This window comes from Strix aluco, chromosome 10, assembly GCF_031877795.1.
Source record: "Strix aluco isolate bStrAlu1 chromosome 10, bStrAlu1.hap1, whole genome shotgun sequence".
NCBI classification, from domain to species: domain Eukaryota; kingdom Metazoa; phylum Chordata; class Aves; order Strigiformes; family Strigidae; genus Strix; species Strix aluco.
In genome coordinates this window covers 16318083-16340210 of record NC_133940.1, presented here as the reverse complement: position 1 = coordinate 16340210, position 22128 = coordinate 16318083, and the positions used below count along the sequence as shown (strand labels likewise).

The window sequence follows — 22128 nt, the reverse complement described above, 5'->3', positions numbered from 1 at the left end:
TCCCCCCCATGAAGCCCCACACAGCTGCACTGCCTCTTTCACATGCCTCTGGGCTGTGGAGGAGAAAATGGTCAGGAAGCAGAACCTCTGGTCACAGTGAGCATTTAGCAGGTGAAGTTGTGCCACCACTCCAGAGGCACAACCTTCTACTTTCCTACCCTGGTTGTGAATCTCCTCTGTCCATTTTCACTGGTTCACCAAGACAGCATTAAGCTGTGCTGCAGGGACTTTGTTTAGGCAGGCTCCAAAAAAGGCTTGGATGTGGAGCGTATCCTTCATAACCCATTTCGTGTGGAAAATCGTATTACTGCAATATTGCCTGTAGTATTACCACTGTGCCTGCAGTGGGAGTTTATAATGGCACGTAGAGCTTGTCATCACTCTGCTGCTGATTGAGTTCAGCCCAGATCAGTAGGAGGTTAAGGTCCTTTTTCTGTGATGTTGCAGAACAAATCTCAGGAGTCTTCTACCCTGTCTTTCTTTACAGTGACCCCCATCCTTAAGAAGTTGAGGAGGAATGACATTTTGCAGGCAATTCTCACAACCCCTGTCCTCTTAATGGCCTTTACAAACACGGTAAGGGTTTCTGTAGCTGAAGGCTCTTCACTCTGCTGCTTTTCGGGATGTGTTTGCACAGTCTGAGTAACCTAGATCAGAAGCCTGAATCCCCTCAGGCTGGTAGAAATGACACGGTTGCTTTGTGACCACAGTTGCACTTGGAGCTTAAGTTACTATAGTCAAACAGAAATTACTGGCAGTAAACATACATGTTGGGAGTGGGCCTAATCATTTACAAACACCTGATAAACACTGCTGCAGAGCAGCAGCATATCAGTTGGTGTTTGCCACCTATTGCATTTGGACCGCTTGCTGTGCTAACACACTTTGCTGTCTGAACTCCAACTCGTTACACAGCCATCAGTGGTGTAAGGTTTGTGCCAGCTTACTAGCCAGGTATCCTTAGGAGGGACTGAAGCCTCCCTTCTTGGCCCTTGCTGACAGCTTCTCTCTGCTGATTTTTCACAGCCTCATACTATTGATGTTAGACAGCTACAGAACCCTGTTCTCTAGAGACAAAATGGTGGATGAATAGCTGTTGATAAAAAGTGGGGGCTTTTCCACCACTTTCATGTACCTGCTTATTTCAAACATCTTTCCATTCTTTGTTTCTGCTTGATTTGTACACCAAACGTCAGAGATTAATTCAAATTCTTCAGCCAGTCCCTGAATTCTCCCTACTGTATTTACATCCTGTAGGTTTCCAGCCTATCTGATAAGTCAGTCAAAACACTCTTAATCTCAGAAAATCCTGTCTAACTCTCAAAAGTTAGTGCTTTTGGCAGAAACTTCTGTGCCTTTCCTGAACTCCTGTATTGTGCAAAAGACAAGAGTTCAAGGGCTTGGGAACATTTACATTCTATAAGGTAATGACCAGCTTAAGCTGTGGATTCCCCTTCAAAAGTAACAGTATGGGAGAAAACTGCAGCTCTGAGGCCTGGTCTCCTATGGATTTGTGCTTCCATCCTGATTAAATGCTAATTCAGACTGAATGTTACTCTGGTTGGGATATTCCCCCCAGTTCTCTATAGGGGATTGTCAAAAGACCAAGGGAACGGGACCTTTTGTGCTAGCAAACATTTCCCTCCTCTTCCTGGCAGCTGCTGTCCCAAAACTGCCTGGTCCTTTATGTCTTGGAGGCTTTCACACCTTTGCAGAGGGTTATGGAAGGTGGCCAACAGGGTGAAAATGGTTGGTAGGAGAATCAGTGGAAAAAAGTAGCACAGGAAAGTGACTGGATAAGCTACTTTTTCATTAGAAACCTGGGAAGAATTACTGTATTATGCTACTCTGGGCTGTTCTGTCACTGCCCGATGTGTTTGAACCCCTCTTTGCAGCACCACAGCAGCATGTGGGTAAATTTCTTGCCACACTGGCCACCAGTGTAGTCTCAAAGGACCTTGCCATGATGATGATGTGAGTGCAAAAACATGCTGGTGTTTTGAAAAGGATGTAAAAAGCCTGAAGAGTTTGCTAAGAAGAGCCTCAGAAAATAGTTGCTGGCTTAGAAAACATGTCTTGATCTGAGATAATTAAACAGCCCAGTCTGTAACAATTATATGATACTACCTGTATAATGAGAACCTATATAAGAACATACCAGCTACCATCTAAAAAGCTCTTGAAGCTAATGGAGACAAACCTGTCAGCATCCAGGGGCTGGAAGTAAGATCTTCAACTGTAGGAGAGAAATAAAGCATGGCTTGTCTTAAATGACGTTGGTTAACTGTGAGAATGAACTATCAAATATTACAGCGGTGTCTTCAGATCAAGACTAAATTCTCTCAGCAGTCTTGCTTCAGCCCAGTGTAAATTGCTGTGCTCTTTACAGCTCCTGCAGAGTGGTTGGATTACATCGACAAATGGTTTCCTCTGTCCGTAAAAACCAGTGCCTGGCCTGTTATCTGAACAACTCTGCTACTCTGATACTGGGTTATTTTTAGTGTCTTCTGCTTGCCAGACTTTGCTCTCGCTCAGCCAGTTCACAGCTTGCCATTCAGGTTTCACCTAGATGGGTATCTTGTCTGTCCCTGTTGCAATGCAGAATTGTTTCTTCCAGGTTGTTTCTAAGAATTTTCCTAGAGACTGGAAGGGACTGGAAATTGCACTGCTTTCTCTGGTATGCTAGACCTCAGCCTGGGCTCTTTCTGCCTCGGAGCAGTATGGAAGGCTGCTTCCAAAATACTCTGTACTATCATAGCAGGCCACCTGATAATACAAACAAAGAATTTAACCTCTTCCCATTAGACCTGGATGCTAAGATTGGTTTGAGTCTGCTTTCACCCATGTCATATTCATGCCCAAGTCTGGGTTCTGACAAATCCTAGCAAAACAAGTGGGGTTTGTTGCTGGTGACTTCTTCCTATATCATTTTTGCCATTGGCCAACCAGTAGCACTAAAAGCATGTCCTAATCCAGAGTAAAAAAGCAAAAAATGAAAGCAGAAATCAGCCCATATAAAAAGCATCAGGTTTTATTCAGTATCAGAACCGTGTTCCTTCCTTTTGCCACTAATTCATCTCTTCTGTGAGGTGGAGGTATGTGGGGAGCTTTGAAGTGCTGGCAAAGATGGATGTGTAAGGAATCTCAGAAAGTAAGGAATCTCAGAAAGGGACCAATTCCTGTTGACACATAATATGCACATGTCAGGTCAGCCCAGTGATGGCTGACACGACCCAGGCAACTCCTCAGCCACTCAGAACCAAAGACAGCGGCTGTATTTGAGCCCCATGGAAATGTGGCTTCTGCATGCCAGCTTGGTTCGTGCCCACACTCCAGTTACTGCCAGTTTGGTCTCAGTAAGTGGTGTCTCCTTGGCAGAACACACCAACACTTCCACTGCTCTGGAGTTGTCCCTCCTCAGCAGCCACCTGTGGGCTGCTGGGGGGGAGAAGTCCGTTTGGGTAGCAATTTGCCTGTTGAAATGTGGGTGTAAGAGGGGAAGAAGGTTATCTGAGGGTCAATGCCTGCACTCCAGAGGAGATGGATTCTGTGACTTTGTGCATTCAGGCAAGTCTGACCACTTCTTTGACCATTTTTCCAATGCCGTCATAGATCTCATGAATGGGGGCATTGCACATGAACGCACTGGTGGTTACTAGCTTGTTCTTCACATCCACATGAGTTTCAGTGACGTGTTTGTTCACATGCTTGCAACCAAGCTCCTTCATGGTCTCAGCAGTCTTTGCATAAGGCCATCTACAAGAAAAGAGAATAAACACTGTGTGGGGAAACCATCATTATGCAGAGTGATTTGACAAAGGCCTAGAGTGAAAAGTATGTTGATTACAGAGAGATGGATGGTCCCTAGAGAAAGCCTGATCAATAGAATCCAAATCTTTTCCTGTCAGAGAACTTTCTCCAGGAGTGTAGAACCAGGAAAACCTCCAGATTATAGCGAGTTAAAAATCTGAAGTAAAGCCAAAGTAAGACCTAGATGTTCCACTATTTGACTCTGCCCACTCCAGACTTTATGTTTAGGCTTGTTTGGTTTTTTTCACTAGCTTCCTACAAGTGACATTACTTCCTAGCCCTAGCAAGAGCCGTCATAGTTCCTTCCCTGTCATTGGAAGAATTCAGTCACATCTTTCCCGTATGAGTAAGGACAGTTTATCTCCCTCCCTTTCTTAACACTGCCAAACCTTGTGTAACCATCCTGCTCCTACCTAGGATCTGCTTAACTTTATGAGTCAGTGGTCTGGTGTCTCTCCTACCCTGGGACCAAGAAGTGCATGAGACAGGGTGCTACATACATTGAGGAGGCAAATACAAGATTATATTTAAAGTGTCTTATTTTAAGCCATCGGAGTTGTAGGATGAAGTATACAGAAATGCAAACAAATCTGCTGGTACAGCATGTCCTCTGATCTGCTGACACATAATAAAACTTGAAATGTCTCAACTTTTAGGTTTTAACTGTTAAGTCTTCCAAGGGGCCCTAGTTACTAAATGCTTCACTCCAGAGGCAGCAGCTCCAGCAGAGTCTGTCTTTGAAGTGGTGTTTGTCTGAGGTAAGAGCGTTGCTGCAGGATGGCTTTTGCCTTGTGCTGGAAGGAAACAAGTGCCCGTGCCCTTCTGCTACTTCTCTTTGTTCCACTCAACCCTCGGGTATCCTTCTGCTTGACTCTCAGGCAAGTGAAGGACAGAATCCTCCTTTCCAGAAATCTGAATGTCTTCCTGACTCAAAATCTCATTTATTCCTTTTCAGTTCTTGCTGTCTCGTGCCTGTGCATGGTAAAACACCCCCATTACATAAAACTGTAAAAAGTAAAGTCAGATTTCTAATTTTAATGTGAGACATACGTAGAGGAATATGTAAGTGATAAGTGGTGCATCAAAAACTCTGATTATTTAATCTATCAATCAGCCAAGGTGAATTTAATAAATGCATGACATGGATCATTTGCTCTCAGAAGTAACGTTCAACTCATCACAAGACTTCAGCTACCCGCACAGGATAGTTGAAACAGGATGCTGCGTACATTGGGGAGGCATTGCTGATTCTATGATGTTCATGGTGCGATTTCATATCAGCACCCCAAGGTTACTTACTTCTCACATTCTGTGTCATGACCCACGGTCAGCTCGCAGCCCGGAAAGATTTTGGCTGCCAGCACTGGTGAAATGCAGCACAGGCCAATGGGCTTTTTGGCAGCGTGGAATGCCTTCAGGACATCCTCCACCTCTTTGGAGATGATGCAGTTCTTGCCTTGGGTAGCCCAAGTACTCAGGTTTTTAGCCACTCCAAAGCCACCTGAGAAAAGAGAAACAGGTTAGACCACAAGATTAGTACTCCAGGGCAGGATTTTTTTCAGATATTACTTGGTAGAATGCTAAAATGGATGTGGTGGATGGCAGCATTTGTCCAATGTTGATAAAAGAATTAAAAACAGACAAGCTGAACCTTTGTGAGCTGACTGCCAGGAGATGAGACATCAAAGCACCTTCATTGCTTCCATACAGAACTGAAGTGGGGAGGTATCCATACTCTGTTGGGTACTGCATTTCACCCGTGAGTTATTTTCTGAATTATGGTAGAACATGCTAACAAGTTTTCACTTGTCTCTTAATCCTTGCTGCAGGCCTAATCCATCCCCCCTGAAATCACGTGGTCATACTTTTACTAAAGATGAATTGCCAGAGTGACCAAGCTTTCTGCTTTTGAGTCACCTCTCTCTGTCTCAGCCTTTTCTTCTCCTGATGAGGAGGTAGGCATGTTGGTGAGGCAGGGGTTAGTTTTACATCCAGTAATAAAAAGCTCAGTAGATGGTACAAAGGATAATTCAATTGGCAGATACCTGCCCTCTCTTCTTGGGATAAGCGTCTGCATTGCCATATGCTCTTTTAATATAAATCCAAGCTAGCATGCCAGTGCCAGCACAGATGGAAGATGTCTGTCCTTCCAATCCCTGTTTCCAGCCTGTCATCTTCCCCAGTGGCTCTGCCCAGTTCCTCTCCAGCCCATGACTGCCATGTCATTCAAGGCTTACAGCATATCTAAGCTGTTCCCAAGACTTTGGGCATGCAGACCCCGCATGCCATCCTACCTGGTATGATTAGGGCATCCAGTCCCTTGACATCCAGCTTAGCTAGATCCTTGATGTTGCCTCTGGCTATTCTGGCGCTTTCAACTAGCACATTGCGCTTCTCCTGAGTGGGCTGTCCTTTCACGTGGTCCACCACATGCATCTGGTCAACATCAGGAGCATAAACCTCTGCCTGGGGAGGGAAGGGAAAGGTCTGTTATCCTTCAGTCATGTATCCCAAGCATGTTAAAGATCATAGGTAGTGAATGAAAATGCTTGAGTTACTTTGTTAGGAAAGAACTTTGCTGGTGAATGCAGTGACCTTCAGGCTCACCTGTATCTGTTACTGGCATCAGAAAGGTTATTGTTGTAGGGAGGAGAAAGAAAGAAGGGTCTTTTGTAGCTTCTGCACAGAACATTTACCCTGACCTTAAAGGAATGAGGGTGTTGTTAGGTGAAAGCAAAGAAGCTAGCCCACTCTGCTTCTTTTGGGGGCTGAAGTGCTGGAGAGGGAACAGTGACTCCTTTCCTTCCTAGGAAGACAAGGTGTCCCAAGAGCCATTGGTGAAGCCATTTCTTAGAGGTTTCCACCTGCACCCCAATCAATCACCGTTGGGGCAGCCCAATTCCTGCCCCAGCTGCCCCCACAAATCCAGTCATCACCTATGTGTGCTGACCACCCAGCAAGCTGTTGTCAAACCACATGCCTCCCTCAAAGACAAGACTTTGAGTTTCTCTTCCCCAGCCATTGCTTTCTCAAAGCCAGAGTATTTCTTTTTCTGGAAAATGCTTCCCCTTCCTTCAGCTCACATGCAGAAATTAAGAGTGGAGGGTAGCAAACAGATGGGCAATAGATTTTGGGACTGAACAACCTTTGCAGTTCTGGGCCCCACAATTTAAGAAGGATGTGAAGGTACTCGAAGGCATCCAGAGGAGGACAACAAACCTGGTGACAGGGCTGGAAGGCATGTCTTATGAGGAGCATAAGTTTGGAGAAAAGGAGACTGAGGGGCGACCTCATTGCTCTCTGCAGCTTCCTGAGGAGGGGCTGTGGAGAGGGAGGTGCTGAGCTCTCCTCCCTGGGATTCAGTGATAAGAAATGTGGGAATGGTTCAAAGCTGTGCCAGGGGAGGTTTAGACTGGACATCAGGAATCATTTCTTTACCAAGAGGGTGATCAGACACTGGAACAGACTTCTTAGAGAGGTGGTCGATGCCCCAAGCCTGTCAGTGTTTAAGAGGCATTTGGACAATGCCCTTAATAACATGCTTTAACTTGGTCAGTCCTGAAGTGGTTAGGCAGTTGGACTACAAGGTCGTTGTAGATCCCTTCCAACTGAAATAGTCTAGTCTAGTCTAGTCTATGCTAGTCGATGCTATGCTATTGTATTCTTTGTTTCCTTAGGCATGCGTGACTGAAAAATAAAAGGAGGGGATTGAAATAACACCTGAGTTTCCTCCACGAGAGGTCCCTGCTGATCAAGGGATGAGTGCAGGATGGTGCTCCAAGCCTGCCAATTTGGGGTATGGCAGGAGGGAAGCGACTGCAACAGCTCCAGGAGAGAAGAGGCAAAATTACACACAATGGAAAAGAGGTTTGGGTAAGTCTCAGCTTTAAGCCAAACAGTGAATGCACACTTTGAACTCTTTGGAATTGGAGGGGGGGGGGCAGCGCTGGCTCCACAACACATATACCTCACCACTGTGCATTTGTATTTAATAAAGCAATTCCAATTCCCAGGAGAATGGCTCTACCCAGATTTGTGGGTGGCTCAGAGCTGAGGGTAATACTACACAGGGCTTTTCTCTCTCCTTTCCAGCCTCACAGAGTGGCTATTGTGACTAATAGCATATTAAAGTGGCTGCTTGAGGGTCACCTTTTTTACCCCTATTCAAGTTCAACTCACAAGAACTCGTCTACTTTCAGTTCTAATCTTTGTGGGTTTAAAAAGATAAATTTTGAACAGACAAAAACAATAGTAGTCTTTAAGCAGAAATACCAAAGCAGAAAAGAGGAAGTGCAAGCCAAAAAGAATAGAGAATGCATTTAGGAAAGTTTGTTGTAGAGTCTGGATACACTCAACACAGAGCACCAAGCCAATCCTCTTGTACAGCAAAGCTGTGAGAGCAAAGCAGAAACCAGGGAGTTCTCCACGCTCGCTGTAGCAGCTCCTACACTGTGCCATTTGCTTTGACTCCAGTCACTTATGCTTTACTATTACCCTCGCAGCAACAGGGACCTTGTGATTTGTCTGGCAAGCTGCAAAGCTCCTTAGAGACAAGTACCTTCTGCAAGAGAGAGAGATTGAAAAGCAGAGCAGAGCAAAAGGAGCCCGAGATGGGGCAGGAGCCTGCCAGGGTGCCTCTTACCTGTGCCCCCTCCCTGCTGAGATGTACCATCACAGCAGAAGACTCATGGATCTCACTCCCGTCATACACTCCACAGCCAGCCAGCACAACAGCCACTCTCTTTCCCATGGTCACAACCAGAGCAGGAGGATTCCCTGGAGAGCCCCAAATTGCTGTGCATCTCTGTTCACTGCCTGGAGCCTTTTATAACGGGATCCCTCCCCCAGGAGCAGGTGGGGCCAGGAGGGTTGGGCTGAATTTCTTACTGGCAAGAAGGTTTTATTTCCAGTACCACAGGCAGGGCATGTAAATATTATTTGTTTCCTCAACTGACTGCCCCCTTTCAGATCTTCTTCCTGGCACGTTGTCTCCAAAGCATCCCCAGCTGACATGACCTGTTCAGCAGAGCAGCTATGTTTTTCCTTCTCAGCTGTCAATTTTCTGTTCTATTTCAGACTGAAGTACTAAAGTCTTTGCACATAAGATGGTATCAAAGGGAGCCCGCCCAGAGCAAGTATTCAAGCCAGTGCATTCCTCTTTGTGCTCCATTTTTTTAAACCCTACACTGCATAGGCAGCCTCCATCTTTTAACACCAAAATTTCCTTTTCTGACCTTAAATGTTCTTATCCTCATATCCCATCTCTCAAGAGCAGAGTTGCTCTCAGTTGCAGTTTTTTCCTGGCCTTTGGGTCCTGAGGTTAGAAATTAATAACTTGATTCTTCATCAACAGCACCATCTCTCCATGTGCCAGGAAAGTGGTGCCAGGAGCTGGCAGATCCCTGACCTCTAGGGGCACAAGGCAACAAAATTCACAGCATGTGATGGGGAAATTCCCTTGCTCATGCAGAGACTTGTTCTTCCTTGTCCTTGATATGCTCACACCTGAGATGATTACGTCCCCCTCTATTGCACTGTTGCAATAACTGTGGCCTGTTGAGGCTGTCTTGCCATTCTTCGTGAAATAACTGTGGCCTGTTGAGGTTGTCTTGCCATTCTTCAGAGAACAAAAAACTTCATGCAACATGGCTGAAGAATATTTTTCAGGGGTTATTTAGAAGAAATTTTTTCCTTGAGTCTCTATGATATTTGGAAGAGACATGATATGTCTGTATATAATGAAATAGTGTTTTGAAAAGTTCATTAGTCGTAGCAGGCGTGAGGAAGATACTCATTGCTAATGCATGTGACAATTTATTGCATGCATCTCTTAAAACTAGTGATCAGGCACCACATACTCCTAGCTGCTACTTATACAAGCAGGAACAAAAAGCACGTGAGAAGGGACTTGTAGTCCAGTTAATCTAACACAGGCTTTTCATTTCAGTTACTTTTATTACCCAGAACGGGAATTAAACTGTGAGATATATGTGGAAAACACCCAAAGCCTTTTCACTGCTGTTTGATTTGTTATCTAAGGTACTCTAACTGTGGTTTAGAAATGTATTATTTCCTCTTGCATGCAAAAACAGCTGAATCATGCTGCATCTTGAAAAGATAGTTTCTTCCTCCTTCAGCTGTTTAGGGAGCAGTCCCGTTAATGAGGGAACAAAGAGAGCCAGAGGCTGATGATTTAACAAACTTACCGTTTGCTGCAAACCACATCATTTAGCTCTGCCTGTTGCAAACTGACTGAGCAGGTTCCCCTGATTGATATATTTGGTGTAACTGGACAAACCAGGCTTGTTCCAATGCTTGCTTCCCCATGTAATAAGATCTATCTCAATAGACATACTGAACCTAAAGATCTATCTATCTGCAATAAACATATTCTTGACAAATAATACTTTTCAGCAGAGTTATTCCATTCTCTGTGTAAATGTCTGCACACACTTACTACAGTAGAGACATTGGGTTTTAATATTAACACCTTGCTTTAATCTGCATTAATATTCTAGTGAAGATGAGTGTGAAGGAACCCTGTTGCCTCAAAGCTCTTCTTGAAGGGTGAACACAGTTAAAGATAACTGTCCTCCAAAGCACTGAAGAAACCAGGAAAGTTTGGGAGCCATTATAGTGATCCAGCTGCACAATGGAAGCATGCCATCATGCTCCAACTGGCTCAGAGAGCAGGACCCGTGGACCCTGACAGTCTGGGTTTGTTCTGGATGCTGCTACAATTCTAATGCCTCTTGGATGATCCTGGAGGCCTGTCTTTGAGCTTCAGTCTGTGCAGCTCTAAGTCCCATTTCCAAGAGCTTTTCTGTCCTCCAGCCCTGGCTGTGGAGCATGACTTATGGGGGAAACATAGAGCAGGATCTGCCAAGAGGAGTATCACAGCTTGCTGCTGTAGGGCCTCTGCAGAGTCATCCTTGCCCAGCCCAGTTATATTAGTGTAAAGCTCTTTACACTGTTCTGCATCTTTTATCTTGTCGAGAGGCTGAAAGTGGAATTAGCTTTAACTGGGGCTGATGGAAACAGAAGCTGAGTCCTTCACAGGAATAGGCCCTACATTGGTCCATTGCACACAAACAAAACAATGGAGGAATGTGCATAAGTGCAGGCAAGTGTTGCTTCTATTTTCCATCAAAACTCTGTTAGCTCTCACAGAACAGTTCTCTGCCTAATTACCACCTGCCATGTGACCCAACATGATCCTGAGGCCAGTGTCTGCTGCTTTCTGCAGCCTCTTCTCCACTGGTAAAGACCTTTATGCCCTGATCACATATTCTCCATGGGACACAGTAGGAAGCTGTGAATAGGTCCCTCATGTTGCCTTTGGGACACAGCAGTGATCATGGCAATGACTGATACTCACTGACTGCATGGTTCTCTTGGAAGGCCAGCAAGGCTCCTCTAGATTTATCCTCACACCGATGGTCTCCAGACTGCATGTTTGCATTGACCCGTCACTCATGAAAACCACTTAGGAGGAGTTCCCTGTGAGTGTATGCAGAGCGGCTGGATTGGGTGGATGTGGAGTGACACATGGACAGAAGTCACCTTTAAGGGAATGGCACTGAATCTGCCCTGGGCTTGCCCAGCACAGGACAGTGGTGCCAGGCATTCATAGCTGTGTCAGGGACAAACAGGAGGGCCATGGCCAGTGTTAGGAGAAATAACTGGTCCTCAAGGAGTTTCTAGGCTTGCAAAGTACTTATTTGCTCCAGCAAGATGGATTCCTTAAAAAAACTTAATTTTAACCAGTGTAATTTCCTCACTGGCAGTAGCAAAAAGGCAGTAATAGTAATAAACCCTCAGCGTTATTTTTCAAGTGTCTTTTTTAACAAGGGTTAATCAACAGTAAAATTAACAGGCCCCTGGAGGGAGCTACCAGCAGTCTGTGCTGACTCACAGACTGAAATTTATTGCAAGGAACTCGTTTGCATTTCCTCCCGCATGCAGAAAGTAATACTAACAGAAGATGTTTGTAGGGAAAAGGGGTGGAGAGCAGGGAGGAACGCAGGCCAGTAGAGTTGATTTGGTTATAAAGAGCTAGGGAGGAAAGAGAGGCAGCATTTCAGCCTGCATCTGGGTCTTCAGCAGACTCTGCGATGGCAGACAGAAAAGCTGAGTCACTGCATTCTTCCATAGGGCTCTTGGGCATTTCCGCAGGTAGGGATTGAGTCTTCTTGGCACGGGAGGATGGGGTTGGGACTAGCTTTCGTGGACAACCCCCCTTTCAAAGGGGGCTAAAGAGTCTGTTTATTCTGAATTTTCTCTGCCCTCGGTAAAGCTTTTAGATCCAGAGATCCCTGTGCCTATTTCAGCAGCCAACAAGATATTTGTCTTGGCTTTAAAGTGCTGACCTGAACTTTTGTATTCGATCCATCCTGGGTGGGAAGCAAATCAAAAGTTTTTGCTAGTCATTTTCATAAATGATCTTTATTTGGATGCACTTTCCTCTCTTTTCCTGTTCTAGCTGCTTTCCCTGCAGCTCTGTTTTCTGTGTTCACTCCCTTTCATTTGTTTCTTCTTTGAGTTTCATCTTTCTGAGTGCTGCCCCTTTTCATTTTTAGGCTAGTTTTCTGTAGGCACAAGGCTTTTGTGATCATTTGTAGAGTGTGCATGTGTCTGTCTGCCTTTTGTGTAGTTGGAATCAGAGAGCTGATTTTTATTTTTATCTGACAATGGGGGAGCCCTTTCAAACATGATTAAGTTCAAGATTCTTAAAATCAGGGACACAGAAATAGGACATAAACCAAGTTACACACCACCCCCCCCACACCCCCCCCACCCCCAGCTCCTTAGGTTTCATTATTTGCAGATTTTGGACTGCTGTTTTTTCTCTATTCCCTGCTCTTGCTACTCTGGTTCTCTCCAGAGAGAGAAACTTTTGGGCAAAGTTTACAAGCTCTTTCTTTTTTCCATCTCCCTTGTCACCCACAGGATCACTCTTACTGGCAGTGCATTTCTACAGTTTACCCAGAGCAGCCCCTCTGATCCCCAACACAGCTCTAGGAGTCCTTCTGTTGATTTTGTCATCTCTGTTGGCGTATGCAGGTAAGACACAGAGTGTGGCCAGCTTCAAGGCCTTCCCCTTCTATAGCTTTGCATGTTTTTGGTCTGCTTTGCCAACAGGTTTGTACAAACCACGTCAGCCTTGCCAGACCACCGATTCATTCTCCTGGAGGAGTATGTCAGCACAGCAACTTTTTCCTATATAGGCAACCAAAGAAATCGGTGTTAGTTTTGAACAAATGTTTTACCAGGATCTCTGAGAGTTTTAACAGACTGAATACATGATTTCTCTAAAAATAGTTCCCAGGCTTTCTGAGAGTACTTTAGGCATTCATGGATTGAAATGGCATGTCGATGTGTAAATGCCGAGAGATCTACTTATCTGAGAGAAAAAATCACTAGCCATAACAAAGTCCACACTTCTTAGAATGAATGCTGAGTTATCTCTCCTTTTTACCTCAGAGTGATGAGGACATGAAAATCCCAGATTTGATGCTGGTATTCTTTCCTCTACAAAGCAGACAGGTTGGGAGAGGCACTACATATTTTAACCCATAAAACATAGGTCTACCTCTTCTCTCAGTCAGTGGTGGCACAAAGCATTAGTAGAAAGCACTTAGAAGGAGCTGTATTGATGGGGCTGTAGGGAATGGACCACTGGGCAGGTGATGTTTCACAGCCGGTGGGAATCAACATCCTCCTACCAAAGGCAGGAATTTCTGTGCTCCCTTGTTCCAAGAGACGCATACCTGTGGAAGTACACAAGTCCCCTCTGTAGCCTGGGGACTTACTCAGCAGAGTTCTTGCTTCCATTCCCAACTTGAGGCTGGCTCACAAGGCTGTATCAATTTGAGGAAGAAATGAAGCATAGGTCCATGACAAAGCTCCAGCTTGAAAGGAAGCTTTCAGGTCTATCCGTGCTGATCAGTATCCTCACATCGTGAAGTGAGAAAGCATAGCCGTAAAAATAAGGTACTTTGTGATATTGTTTGGGGGTAGTAGGTGGGTTCCATTCAACTTGAAGTATTTTAAATCAAGGTCTTTTTGCAATTTTTGGGATCAAGATACTGAACAGGATAGTTCTTGAGAAGGAATGAGTTTTGCAATGCCGATGCTTCTGTCTTCTGAGAAGGCCCAGTTATTTATGGGGATCCAGCAGGTTGTATGACACTTGTGGTTCAGACATTGGACCCGACAGCTTACAGCAGGAACAAAACAAACGACCAGGCAACTCAAAGAAAGAGGTGTCAGGACTTTATTTGCATTAATATGTCATGGTCTTGTTATTGAGTCTTGTAGGCATCATCAGGAAGATAAGACAATGGCTTACTGAACTTCGACTTCATTAGGGCAAACTGTGTGCCAGGCCTGGTACAGTACTTAGCTGAAGGAACTCAAGTACTTTGAGCTCACCTCAGGCATTCTGATGAACACAAAGTGTTGCACTAATGGAGTCTTTACGGTCATGTCTACACAATATAATGGGGCGTGGTGCAAACCTACCCAAACCTACCCATGATAGCTGTGTCTAGCATCATGCAGGACCTGTGCAGCTCCATGCTAGTATAGCAATCATGCTTCCAACACACCATGTGCCTATAGCACAGCTGTCTGTCCTAACTACCACTTTCCATAACCTACTGGCTTGAAATCACAATTCTATCTCCATTATCATTTGTTTCACAGGAATTCGAAGAAGCCTAAGAAATGCTTTCCTGTTCTTGTCTCTCTGCCTGACCATCTCAGTGTTCTGGTGTGGCTATGGAGTGGTCCTCATCCTGGGAGGGCAAGGAGTTTTGAATGACACTGGTGATTTCCGCAATGCCTTGGTGCCTGGCCTGGTCACGTTTACTTTAGCACTACTCATGATTGCAGTGGTGGGCTTCCTTTGCAGAGAGGTCATCCTAGCTATGATTGCTTCTGCTGTCTCACTTGCCAGTGCTCATGAAGTTGCCATGCGTTATAGCACAGCTTTCGGTTCCTCTGCTGTAGCTTGCAATTATATGATTGTCTGCTTGGTTGGTGGTTATTTTGCTCTGGGAAGGATTCTCTATTTCTTAACCAAAGAGAAAATTGCCCTCCCTGGCACAGATCTGGCCAAGAAAAAGACCCATGAACAGATCCAGTCCACCAGTGGCACCATGAATTGTTTTGCAGTCACTGGTCTGATCCTGAACATGCTGTCTGCCAGCGTCTTTGGCTGTAGGCTCCTGGGCGTCACTGGCAAACTATTTATTGGTCAGGTGCCCTGGCTGTGGGCAGCTGGGATCTACCAGACTGGCATCTGCATTTTATCATACCGTGCAATGGATGTGCTAATGGCTACATTCTTTGGTTTCACTTCAATCCTGAAATTTGCTGGAGGCTATTGCCTTCTGTACCCGATCTGGCAACCAGAGGAGCCGTCTTTCCCTATTCCATTCCTGGTGGTTTTCTCAATTCTTTTTGTTGTCTTGGCTCTTTTTGTCACTCTTAAGAGCCCAGTGGATGGCCTGTATTTGCTCTTTTACGTGGCCTACTGCATTGCATTAGCTTGCTGTCCCAAGGGATTTTTTGAAGGTGGACCCCAAGGCGTGGATGTGGCCATCTTTGTGGCCTCAGCCTTGATGACTCTAATTCACCTGTACAATGTGAAAGCAAGTGCCAAGATCCCAACAGGGAAGGGTGCTGTGAAGGCCCTACTTGCTCGGAGCAGTTTTCTGAAGCTTCGTGAAGGGGCAGACCTTCATACTCCCTACCTAGGGTATTCCAAGTATGCAGATGCAGAAGTACTTGGCTATGCATGCAGTGTCCTCGCTTCTTTTGCTATAACAGTGACAGGGGACCCACAGGCTCCACTTGCTAATGTTGTAATTCCATGGGTAGTAGTAGCTGGGGGGATCCTTAAGCTTCTAGGTGGCTCAGTGGCCTTTGCCCGTGGTAAAACCCTGGAGAGCAGTGCATTCATTCTGTATGCTGTCATGTGGATCATCTGGGGCTTGACAAGATATGGTGGCCTCTATGGCACTACCAGAAGCTTCCACACAGCAGTAGGCATCATTGCTTTCATGCTCTTCAATGGCTTCATTATCTTCTGCACACTCTTCTTAAACACTGCATGGTTCTTTTACTCCCTCACTTTCTTGCTCATTGCTATCAGCTTCTTGCTGGATGCCATCCATGCTCTTCCAGCTGGCTATGACATTGCTGCTACTCTCATCTTTGGTTTGGTCAGCTTTTACTGCTTCCTGTCTGCCCTTTTCAACAGCATCTTTGAAGGTTCTTGCTTACCAATGGGTAGGCCCATTGTGCAGCTTAGTGGTGTGGGGGGAGGAATGACCAAATGCCTTCACCTGCCTGCCAGGAAAGCTTCCTCAGTCAAGAGAATTGCAGGTAAGGGAAATACATAGGGCATAATGTGGGGGTGGAGGGTAAATTCTGGGAGGTTTTTTTTTACACTATTAAAAGGACATTGTTCCAATCCAGATGTGGAAATCATGATAATCTGATGATATTTTGACGAAGTGGGCCAAGTTACAAGAGTCATTAGAAGCTGAATACACTATGGGGGAAGTAGGACCAATTCCTTGATAGGATCTGGGTTTAGCAGTGAATTTGCTGCTGTCTCTCCTGTATCATATCACTGTCTGCTCATCCAGTCTGAGATACATGAATCCTCCAGGCTGGGGCTACCACAGAAAGCTTTGTACAGAGAAAGCAGGGCAAATGCATGGTGCTTGCTCTCTCCACAGGGCTGAATGACTTCTGGCCCTGATGAATGTGGCCCAGAATTCCCCTAAATGCCAGATCTCCTCTTGGATGAATGCTAGAAAATGCACTGTCAGAGGAAATGCTCTGTTAGTTGGAAAAAGGAGATGAGGACACCTAATTACCTGTTCTGTCTGTGACAGCTCTTCCGTGAATTACAGCCCCTCACTTCTAGTCACTCAAGGGGTTCTGCCCTGTTCACATGCCAACAGATATCCTGAAGAATGGAGGGACTTGCGGCATCCCCACAGATACTGTGTATGTGCTTGTGGCAGCCTGTAATCGGCCTGATGCTGTGGAGAAAGCTCACCAGTAAGTATTTGTCATGCTGACCCAGTAAGGGCTTCCTTGGCTAGTCTAAAGAAGCCTCTAGGACTTACAGCTGCTACTGAGTACTGGCTACAGCAACCACTGGGAGCAATGGGACACACACATAGCTTAGCCTTCATGGGAACAGCAAGGTGATGAGCTTGGGGGAGAAAATCCAAATGAGGAAAGGAGGCAGTTGAGCTGTAATTGTCTTCTAGAATATTGAAAGCTCCTGACAGGTAGTGGAGCCAGGTAGCTCGACTATCACAAGGAAACCCAAAGAAGTGGCAAATGGGGCAGGGAATTATTTTACGTATGTGTAGGTACATATTGTCACAACCATACCACTCTCATGTTTAAAAAATGCTTCTAGCTGTACTTTTGTAAGCAGCCAGGAACCTTCATATTGGTGGGGTTTCCTCAGAGCTTGGGAAACTGGGACTTCTACCTATCACTACACAAGCTAAAACCTTGATTTGGAGCAGATATTCCTGATCAGGAATAGTCATTAATGTCTCTTCCTGTCAGGTCATCTGTTGAACAGTCCTACTTTTACTACAGACTGGTGACCTGGGACAGAGCCTACACACCTTGTCTTATCTCTAGGCCTCACCAGTACAATTTAATTTTCAGCTTGAAAATAAATCCCCATCTTACTTCCAGGCTCATTTTTCTTGCCCTCTTTCCAGCTCCAAGCGCCAGGCTCAGGATCGCCCCATGTCACTCTGGATTTCTAGCCTAAAGCAACTGGAGCCTGCAAAGCATTTGTTCAGTCCCCTCCTCTGGGACTTCATGGAGGCTGCCTGGCCATCTCCTATTAGCTTGGTGGTTCCCAGAGGTAAGGAAATGCTGTGACTTTCAAGCTCTCTGGAGGACTTTGGCTTTGAAACTCTGACTTTGTCATGCATCCTGGCAATGCCACATACTCCGTGGTGATATTTCTGGTGAGATCATTGTGTTCGGACTGATGTACATACATAAGTGCTGTGTGACTCTTCCTTGTGCAGGTGAATGGGTGGACTTCCTGGGAATGAAGGACTCTGCTAAATATGTTGGTACTCCTCAGAGCATTGCCATCCGCATCCCGGACTGCTCTGTCACCACACACCTCATTGACTTGGTGAGTGACAGGAGCACACTCATCCCAGCAGCACTGGTGACCAGACCATGCCATGCCACTGTCTAGGGAACAGGCTTGGTGCCAGTCACTAGCAGCCAGGTCCTCTGGCCTGCTGAAGGGGAGAAGGATTGTAGGAGGCTGGAGCACTCTGTCAGCCCTCTTGGCATGTCACCTCTCCTCTCTTTTTTCTTTTCTCAATGAAGTGAGGATCCTAGCATGTACAGACAGGTTTGGAGTGTGAAAAGTGCTAAAATGAGAAACTCCTGCAAGAGCAGTATCATTAAGAAAGGGTGGGGTATACAGGCAGCTGGTAGCTCATTTTATTGCAGAAAAGAGGTTAAAAGAAATAACCACCAGTTCAGAAAGCCAGAAGAGATGCAATTAACAGACACTTTGTCTGATTTCCTACATAGAACAATTTTGTTGCAAACATGGGCTTCTCTGAAGCCAGAATAACTTCAGAAGGTCCAGAATGTGCCAGAGGGACTGTGATACTCTGCATGTTCTGCTCATTTCTAGGACAGACATTGTAGGTCTTTGGCAATTGCTGTTGCTGGCAAACAAAATGTTCTTTCTTGATCAACATCAGTAAACCCCAATTGAGGAGGCTGTTAGTCACTCAGACACAGATTTGATGGGACAGTAGTTGCTACAAAGTAGATGTCTCTACCTGGGTGAGTCACACTGAGCTCTCTTTAGAGTCACAGAGACTCACGAGTGAACTTCAGAGTTCAAGTCATCTGCTTTATATAGCAAAACCTGCTCAGAGCTTTTATTCCCATTTTTCTGTCACCAGGTTGGTCCAATTGTGGTCACGTCAGCTAACCCAACGGGAGAGGCAGACACAACACATCACAACCAAGTGTATGCCAAGCTGGGAGATAAGGTAACTGGGGTTCTGTCTTTTCATTCAAGGTGGTCCCAGAAGATGTGGTGATAGAAGAATGCAACCACTTTGTTTCCAGCAGGCAAATCAATAGATGGTATCAAGAATCTGAGAAAGCACCTAATTTAAAAAATCCCATGGACACTCCTCATGTTGGTGTCATGGAGAAAGAACAGTGTAAAATACAGAACTTGGTGGGAAACCAAAATTCTTCTGATTTATACAGTATAGTTATGGCTTGGCAATGTGAGTTGGTTCGTCTTCCAACACAGAATGATACGAGCAACAAAAAATGCTTCTTTGCTTACAAGCAATAAAACTACTGATGCCTGAATGCGCCAGGGCTCCAGCTGGCATTGAGCTGTCAGAACGCAGGGGATTCCCATCTAAAGCTGAAGCTGGTCTAAAACTGGTGCCAAAGCTCCAAAATATTCCTGGCTTTTAGAACTTTCATAAGTTCTAGAAGTACAATGGTCATGGCCATTCAAATGGCTGTCTTTTATTTCACTGCTACATCCTGAGTGTACTACATTTTGTTTATTCGTGGCAGCTTATGTAAGGGCAGTTTTAAACAAAAGGTTGTACAAATCTTCCACCTTTAACTCCTCAAAATTCTCTTTTTCTACACATTTGCTTTGTGAATGGGACTTCTTCAAAGCTCCTCAGCTGATGCAAACCTGTCTTTGCTGTACTGCTGACCTACACCCCATAGAACTCTCTCTCTTTTTGCTTTTATTGAGTTCATTCATTCCAAATTCAGCCCCTAGTGTCAATACAGTGGGGTAGGAAGGAGCAGAGTTGCCTTTGATAATAATTACCTGCTGTTGAGAGGGGGAAACTGCCCTCTCTTTTCCCAAATGCCTGAGGGGAACTTGGTGTGAACATCTATTGCTCTTCAGGTGGATGCAGTTCTTTGTGATGGGCCTTCTCCAGAGAACATTGCCTCTACTGTTGTGGATTGCACCAAAATTGACAGTGGAAACATAGGATTCTTCAGAGTTGGTATCATCCCCAAGTCTCAGGTAAAATGAATCTTGATTTTATTTCTGCTCCCTTTCTCCATCTCCATTAAGTGAGTTTCAGACTGGGAGTTTCCTAGTTCCAGAAGGAGGTGAAGAAAGCCGTGATAGCATGAGACATTATCATAGGGTGGTGTGAAAGAGCAGAAAAACAGAGTTCCATGTTGCCTGTGTCCTGTGTCTAGATCCCATTGCACCACTCTGTGCTAAGCTTGTTGCTGGGCAATGCACAAGGTGAGACTGATTTGTTTGTGGAAAGACCTCTGAGATCCAAGGTTGTGGACCTCCATGTGGCAGGCTCTCCATTTACACTTGTCCCAGAGACCTCTAAACACACAGAAATGCTTAGTGTAATCCCAAGGCTCAGCCCAGAAAGACAATAGGGCATTATTTCAGTAGCTGGAGAAGAAATTAGTGCTTTCCCTTATTTACTAACCCACTCACAGCTGTGTTTACTAATTCCAGGTGCTTCAGGTACTGGAGCAGGTGCAGAAGAAACACACATTGGTTCCTAACAGCGGCACTGGCACCACAAAAGGCCGGGAAGAACATCTGGATCACAGCCATGCTGTACGTAACGGGGTGGGTATGGCTGCCTCGGAAGAGGAGGTGCCAGTGCAGTCCCCCAATGATGGCTGCAAGAATCACACTCGCTTCTGAGTCCCTTGCAGGTCAAGCAGTTACATGCTCTCTAGAAAATTGTTTGCTGGAAAATGACATATAGGTCAAATTGGGGAATGGGAGAGATTTCCCAGTTGTTGTGGTGACTTATTCATCTTTCTATGGATACTGCTAAAATATCCCAGTGCAGAACTGACTTACAAACCACAGTCACCCAGAAGTAAAATTTCCACTTACAGAGACTGCCAGCTTTCACTGAAGATCAGACATGACCAAAGAAAGTGTTATATCGGTGACAGACTGGCCCCAGAGTAACAGAGCTTTATTCCTTTCACTGGGAGTTAACACCTTTGGTTTGGGGCACAGAGTGACATGAAGTGTTTCATAATTACGTGTTGGGGGAAAAACACTGCATGAAATTTGAAGTTGGAGAGGGGGAAGGGAAGATGTATTCAGGTACTGTGCTGGTGAATGAAGTGGACTTTCTAAAATAGGTGAGGCAAAGCGTGGCCTTGGGAGCTGGGGCTGTCTTCTGATATGTCTTCTCAAAATGGAGGTCACAGAACCAGACACTAAAAAGAAATGCCATTATCTGAGATGCCATTTTCTGTGTTTCACAGTCAGTGTGAGGGTGGAATTACTGTTTTGATGACTCCAATAATTTCACTTCAGAAGTGCTGGAGCATTATGGAAGACTCTCCCTTCCCATGTTATCTTATGCAGAGTATGAATTTCAGGAGGATCATCTGCACTGCATTTGGGGATGTTAGAAGCTGGTCTCTTGCCTTGTACCATAACTGTCCACATCTCATGGTGCATTTCCTCCAGAGCACAGATTTAGTGCAGAGTGGTAGCTGCTGACCAGGAGGAGGTGAAAAGAACTTCAAACTAACGTGAGGAGTTTTCTTTAGCAAAGACTGCATGGCTGTGCAGTTAGTGACTTGTTAAGCCTCTGAAAACTGTTGATCTTATTCTTACCTGACTCAGGTGCAAGGTGCTAATCAAACTCCAGCTGAAACCAATGAATTGATTCATTGATTTCACCTGAAGTTCTGCTGGAACTTAAGTACAAATGCTGTGCAGTCAGAGGAGCTCAACCTCTATGAACTATGGTAAAACCAGGTCTTCTCAGCTTGTTCTTATAGAACTGGCTTTCTTCCTGCAGAGAAAGAAAATGCCAGATAATTGAGTTTGTTAAATAACTTTGCTGGTCTACTTACTGTATCTCTTTGGAGTATATTAAAACTGATTTTTAGAAAGCAATAAAGTATTTTCAATAAACAGTCATATATCACACAGGACTGTGCTATCATCTGCAGCAAATACCTGGGAAAAACCTTATGGGCCAAAGGGTTATGGATTTCAGCACATAAGGGTCCTGGCCATGCACAAAGGAGCTTACAAGGGAATCAAATTGCATCACCCTCCAGGGTGGGGAAGAGGAGGGAAAGAGAAGGTAAACCTTAACATCAACCCCCTGGTGCCAGCTCCCTTGCTGAGGAGGGCTAATGAGCTCATAAACACCAGGGCTGAATTTTGCCCCTTTCCTTAACTCAGTTTAAAATCCCGAAAAACAGTGAAATCTGAGGGAGTGT

The 22128-nt window shown here is 45.2% G+C and overlaps 2 protein-coding genes across 3 annotated transcripts; one reads left to right on the top strand and one right to left on the bottom strand.

The window, feature by feature from the left end:
• The first annotated feature begins 504 nt into the window (after window positions 1-504).
• Window positions 505-21815, top strand: LOC141927951 (uncharacterized). The gene is made up of 10 exons (XM_074835415.1): window positions 505-576; window positions 7488-7683; window positions 12760-12873; window positions 14518-16203; window positions 16791-16890; window positions 17577-17725; window positions 17895-18007; window positions 18804-18893; window positions 19793-19915; window positions 20378-21815. Exons 2-10 carry the CDS (start codon window positions 7569-7571, stop codon window positions 20570-20572), a joined length of 2685 nt encoding a protein of 894 aa, XP_074691516.1. The 5' UTR covers window positions 505-576; window positions 7488-7568; the 3' UTR covers window positions 20573-21815.
• Window positions 3016-9100, bottom strand: LOC141927952 (glutamine amidotransferase-like class 1 domain-containing protein 3, mitochondrial). 2 transcript variants are annotated; one of them, XM_074835417.1, is made up of 4 exons: window positions 9045-9100; window positions 6105-6276; window positions 5110-5311; window positions 3016-3756 (listed from the first exon to the last, which is right to left on the bottom strand). In XM_074835417.1, exons 1-4 carry the CDS (start codon window positions 9063-9065, stop codon window positions 3564-3566), a joined length of 588 nt encoding a protein of 195 aa, XP_074691518.1. In that variant the 5' UTR covers window positions 9066-9100; the 3' UTR covers window positions 3016-3563. The 2 variants fall into 2 exon arrangements, with proteins under 2 accessions (XP_074691518.1, XP_074691517.1); XM_074835416.1 differs by lacking the exon at window positions 9045-9100 and adding an exon at window positions 8453-8581.
• Window positions 21816-22128: the final 313 nt, after the last annotated feature.

Coding starts and splice junctions, on each gene's coding strand:
- LOC141927952 (XM_074835416.1), bottom strand. CDS start 8,560: ATGGGAAAGAGAGTGGCTGTTGTGCTGGCTGGCTGTGGAGTGTATGAC. Junction 5,312..6,104: donor GGATGCCCTAATCATACCAG/GTAGGATGGCAT, acceptor CTCTTTTCTCAG/GTGGCTTTGGAGTGGCTAAA. Junction 3,757..5,109: donor CATGACACAGAATGTGAGAA/GTAAGTAACCTT, acceptor CTTTTCTTGTAG/ATGGCCTTATGCAAAGACTG.
- LOC141927951 (XM_074835415.1), top strand. CDS start 7,569: ATGAGTGCAGGATGGTGCTCCAAGCCTGCCAATTTGGGGTATGGCAGG. Junction 7,684..12,759: donor ACAATGGAAAAGAGGTTTGG/GTAAGTCTCAGC, acceptor TGTCACCCACAG/GATCACTCTTACTGGCAGTG. Junction 18,008..18,803: donor CCACACACCTCATTGACTTG/GTGAGTGACAGG, acceptor TTCTGTCACCAG/GTTGGTCCAATTGTGGTCAC.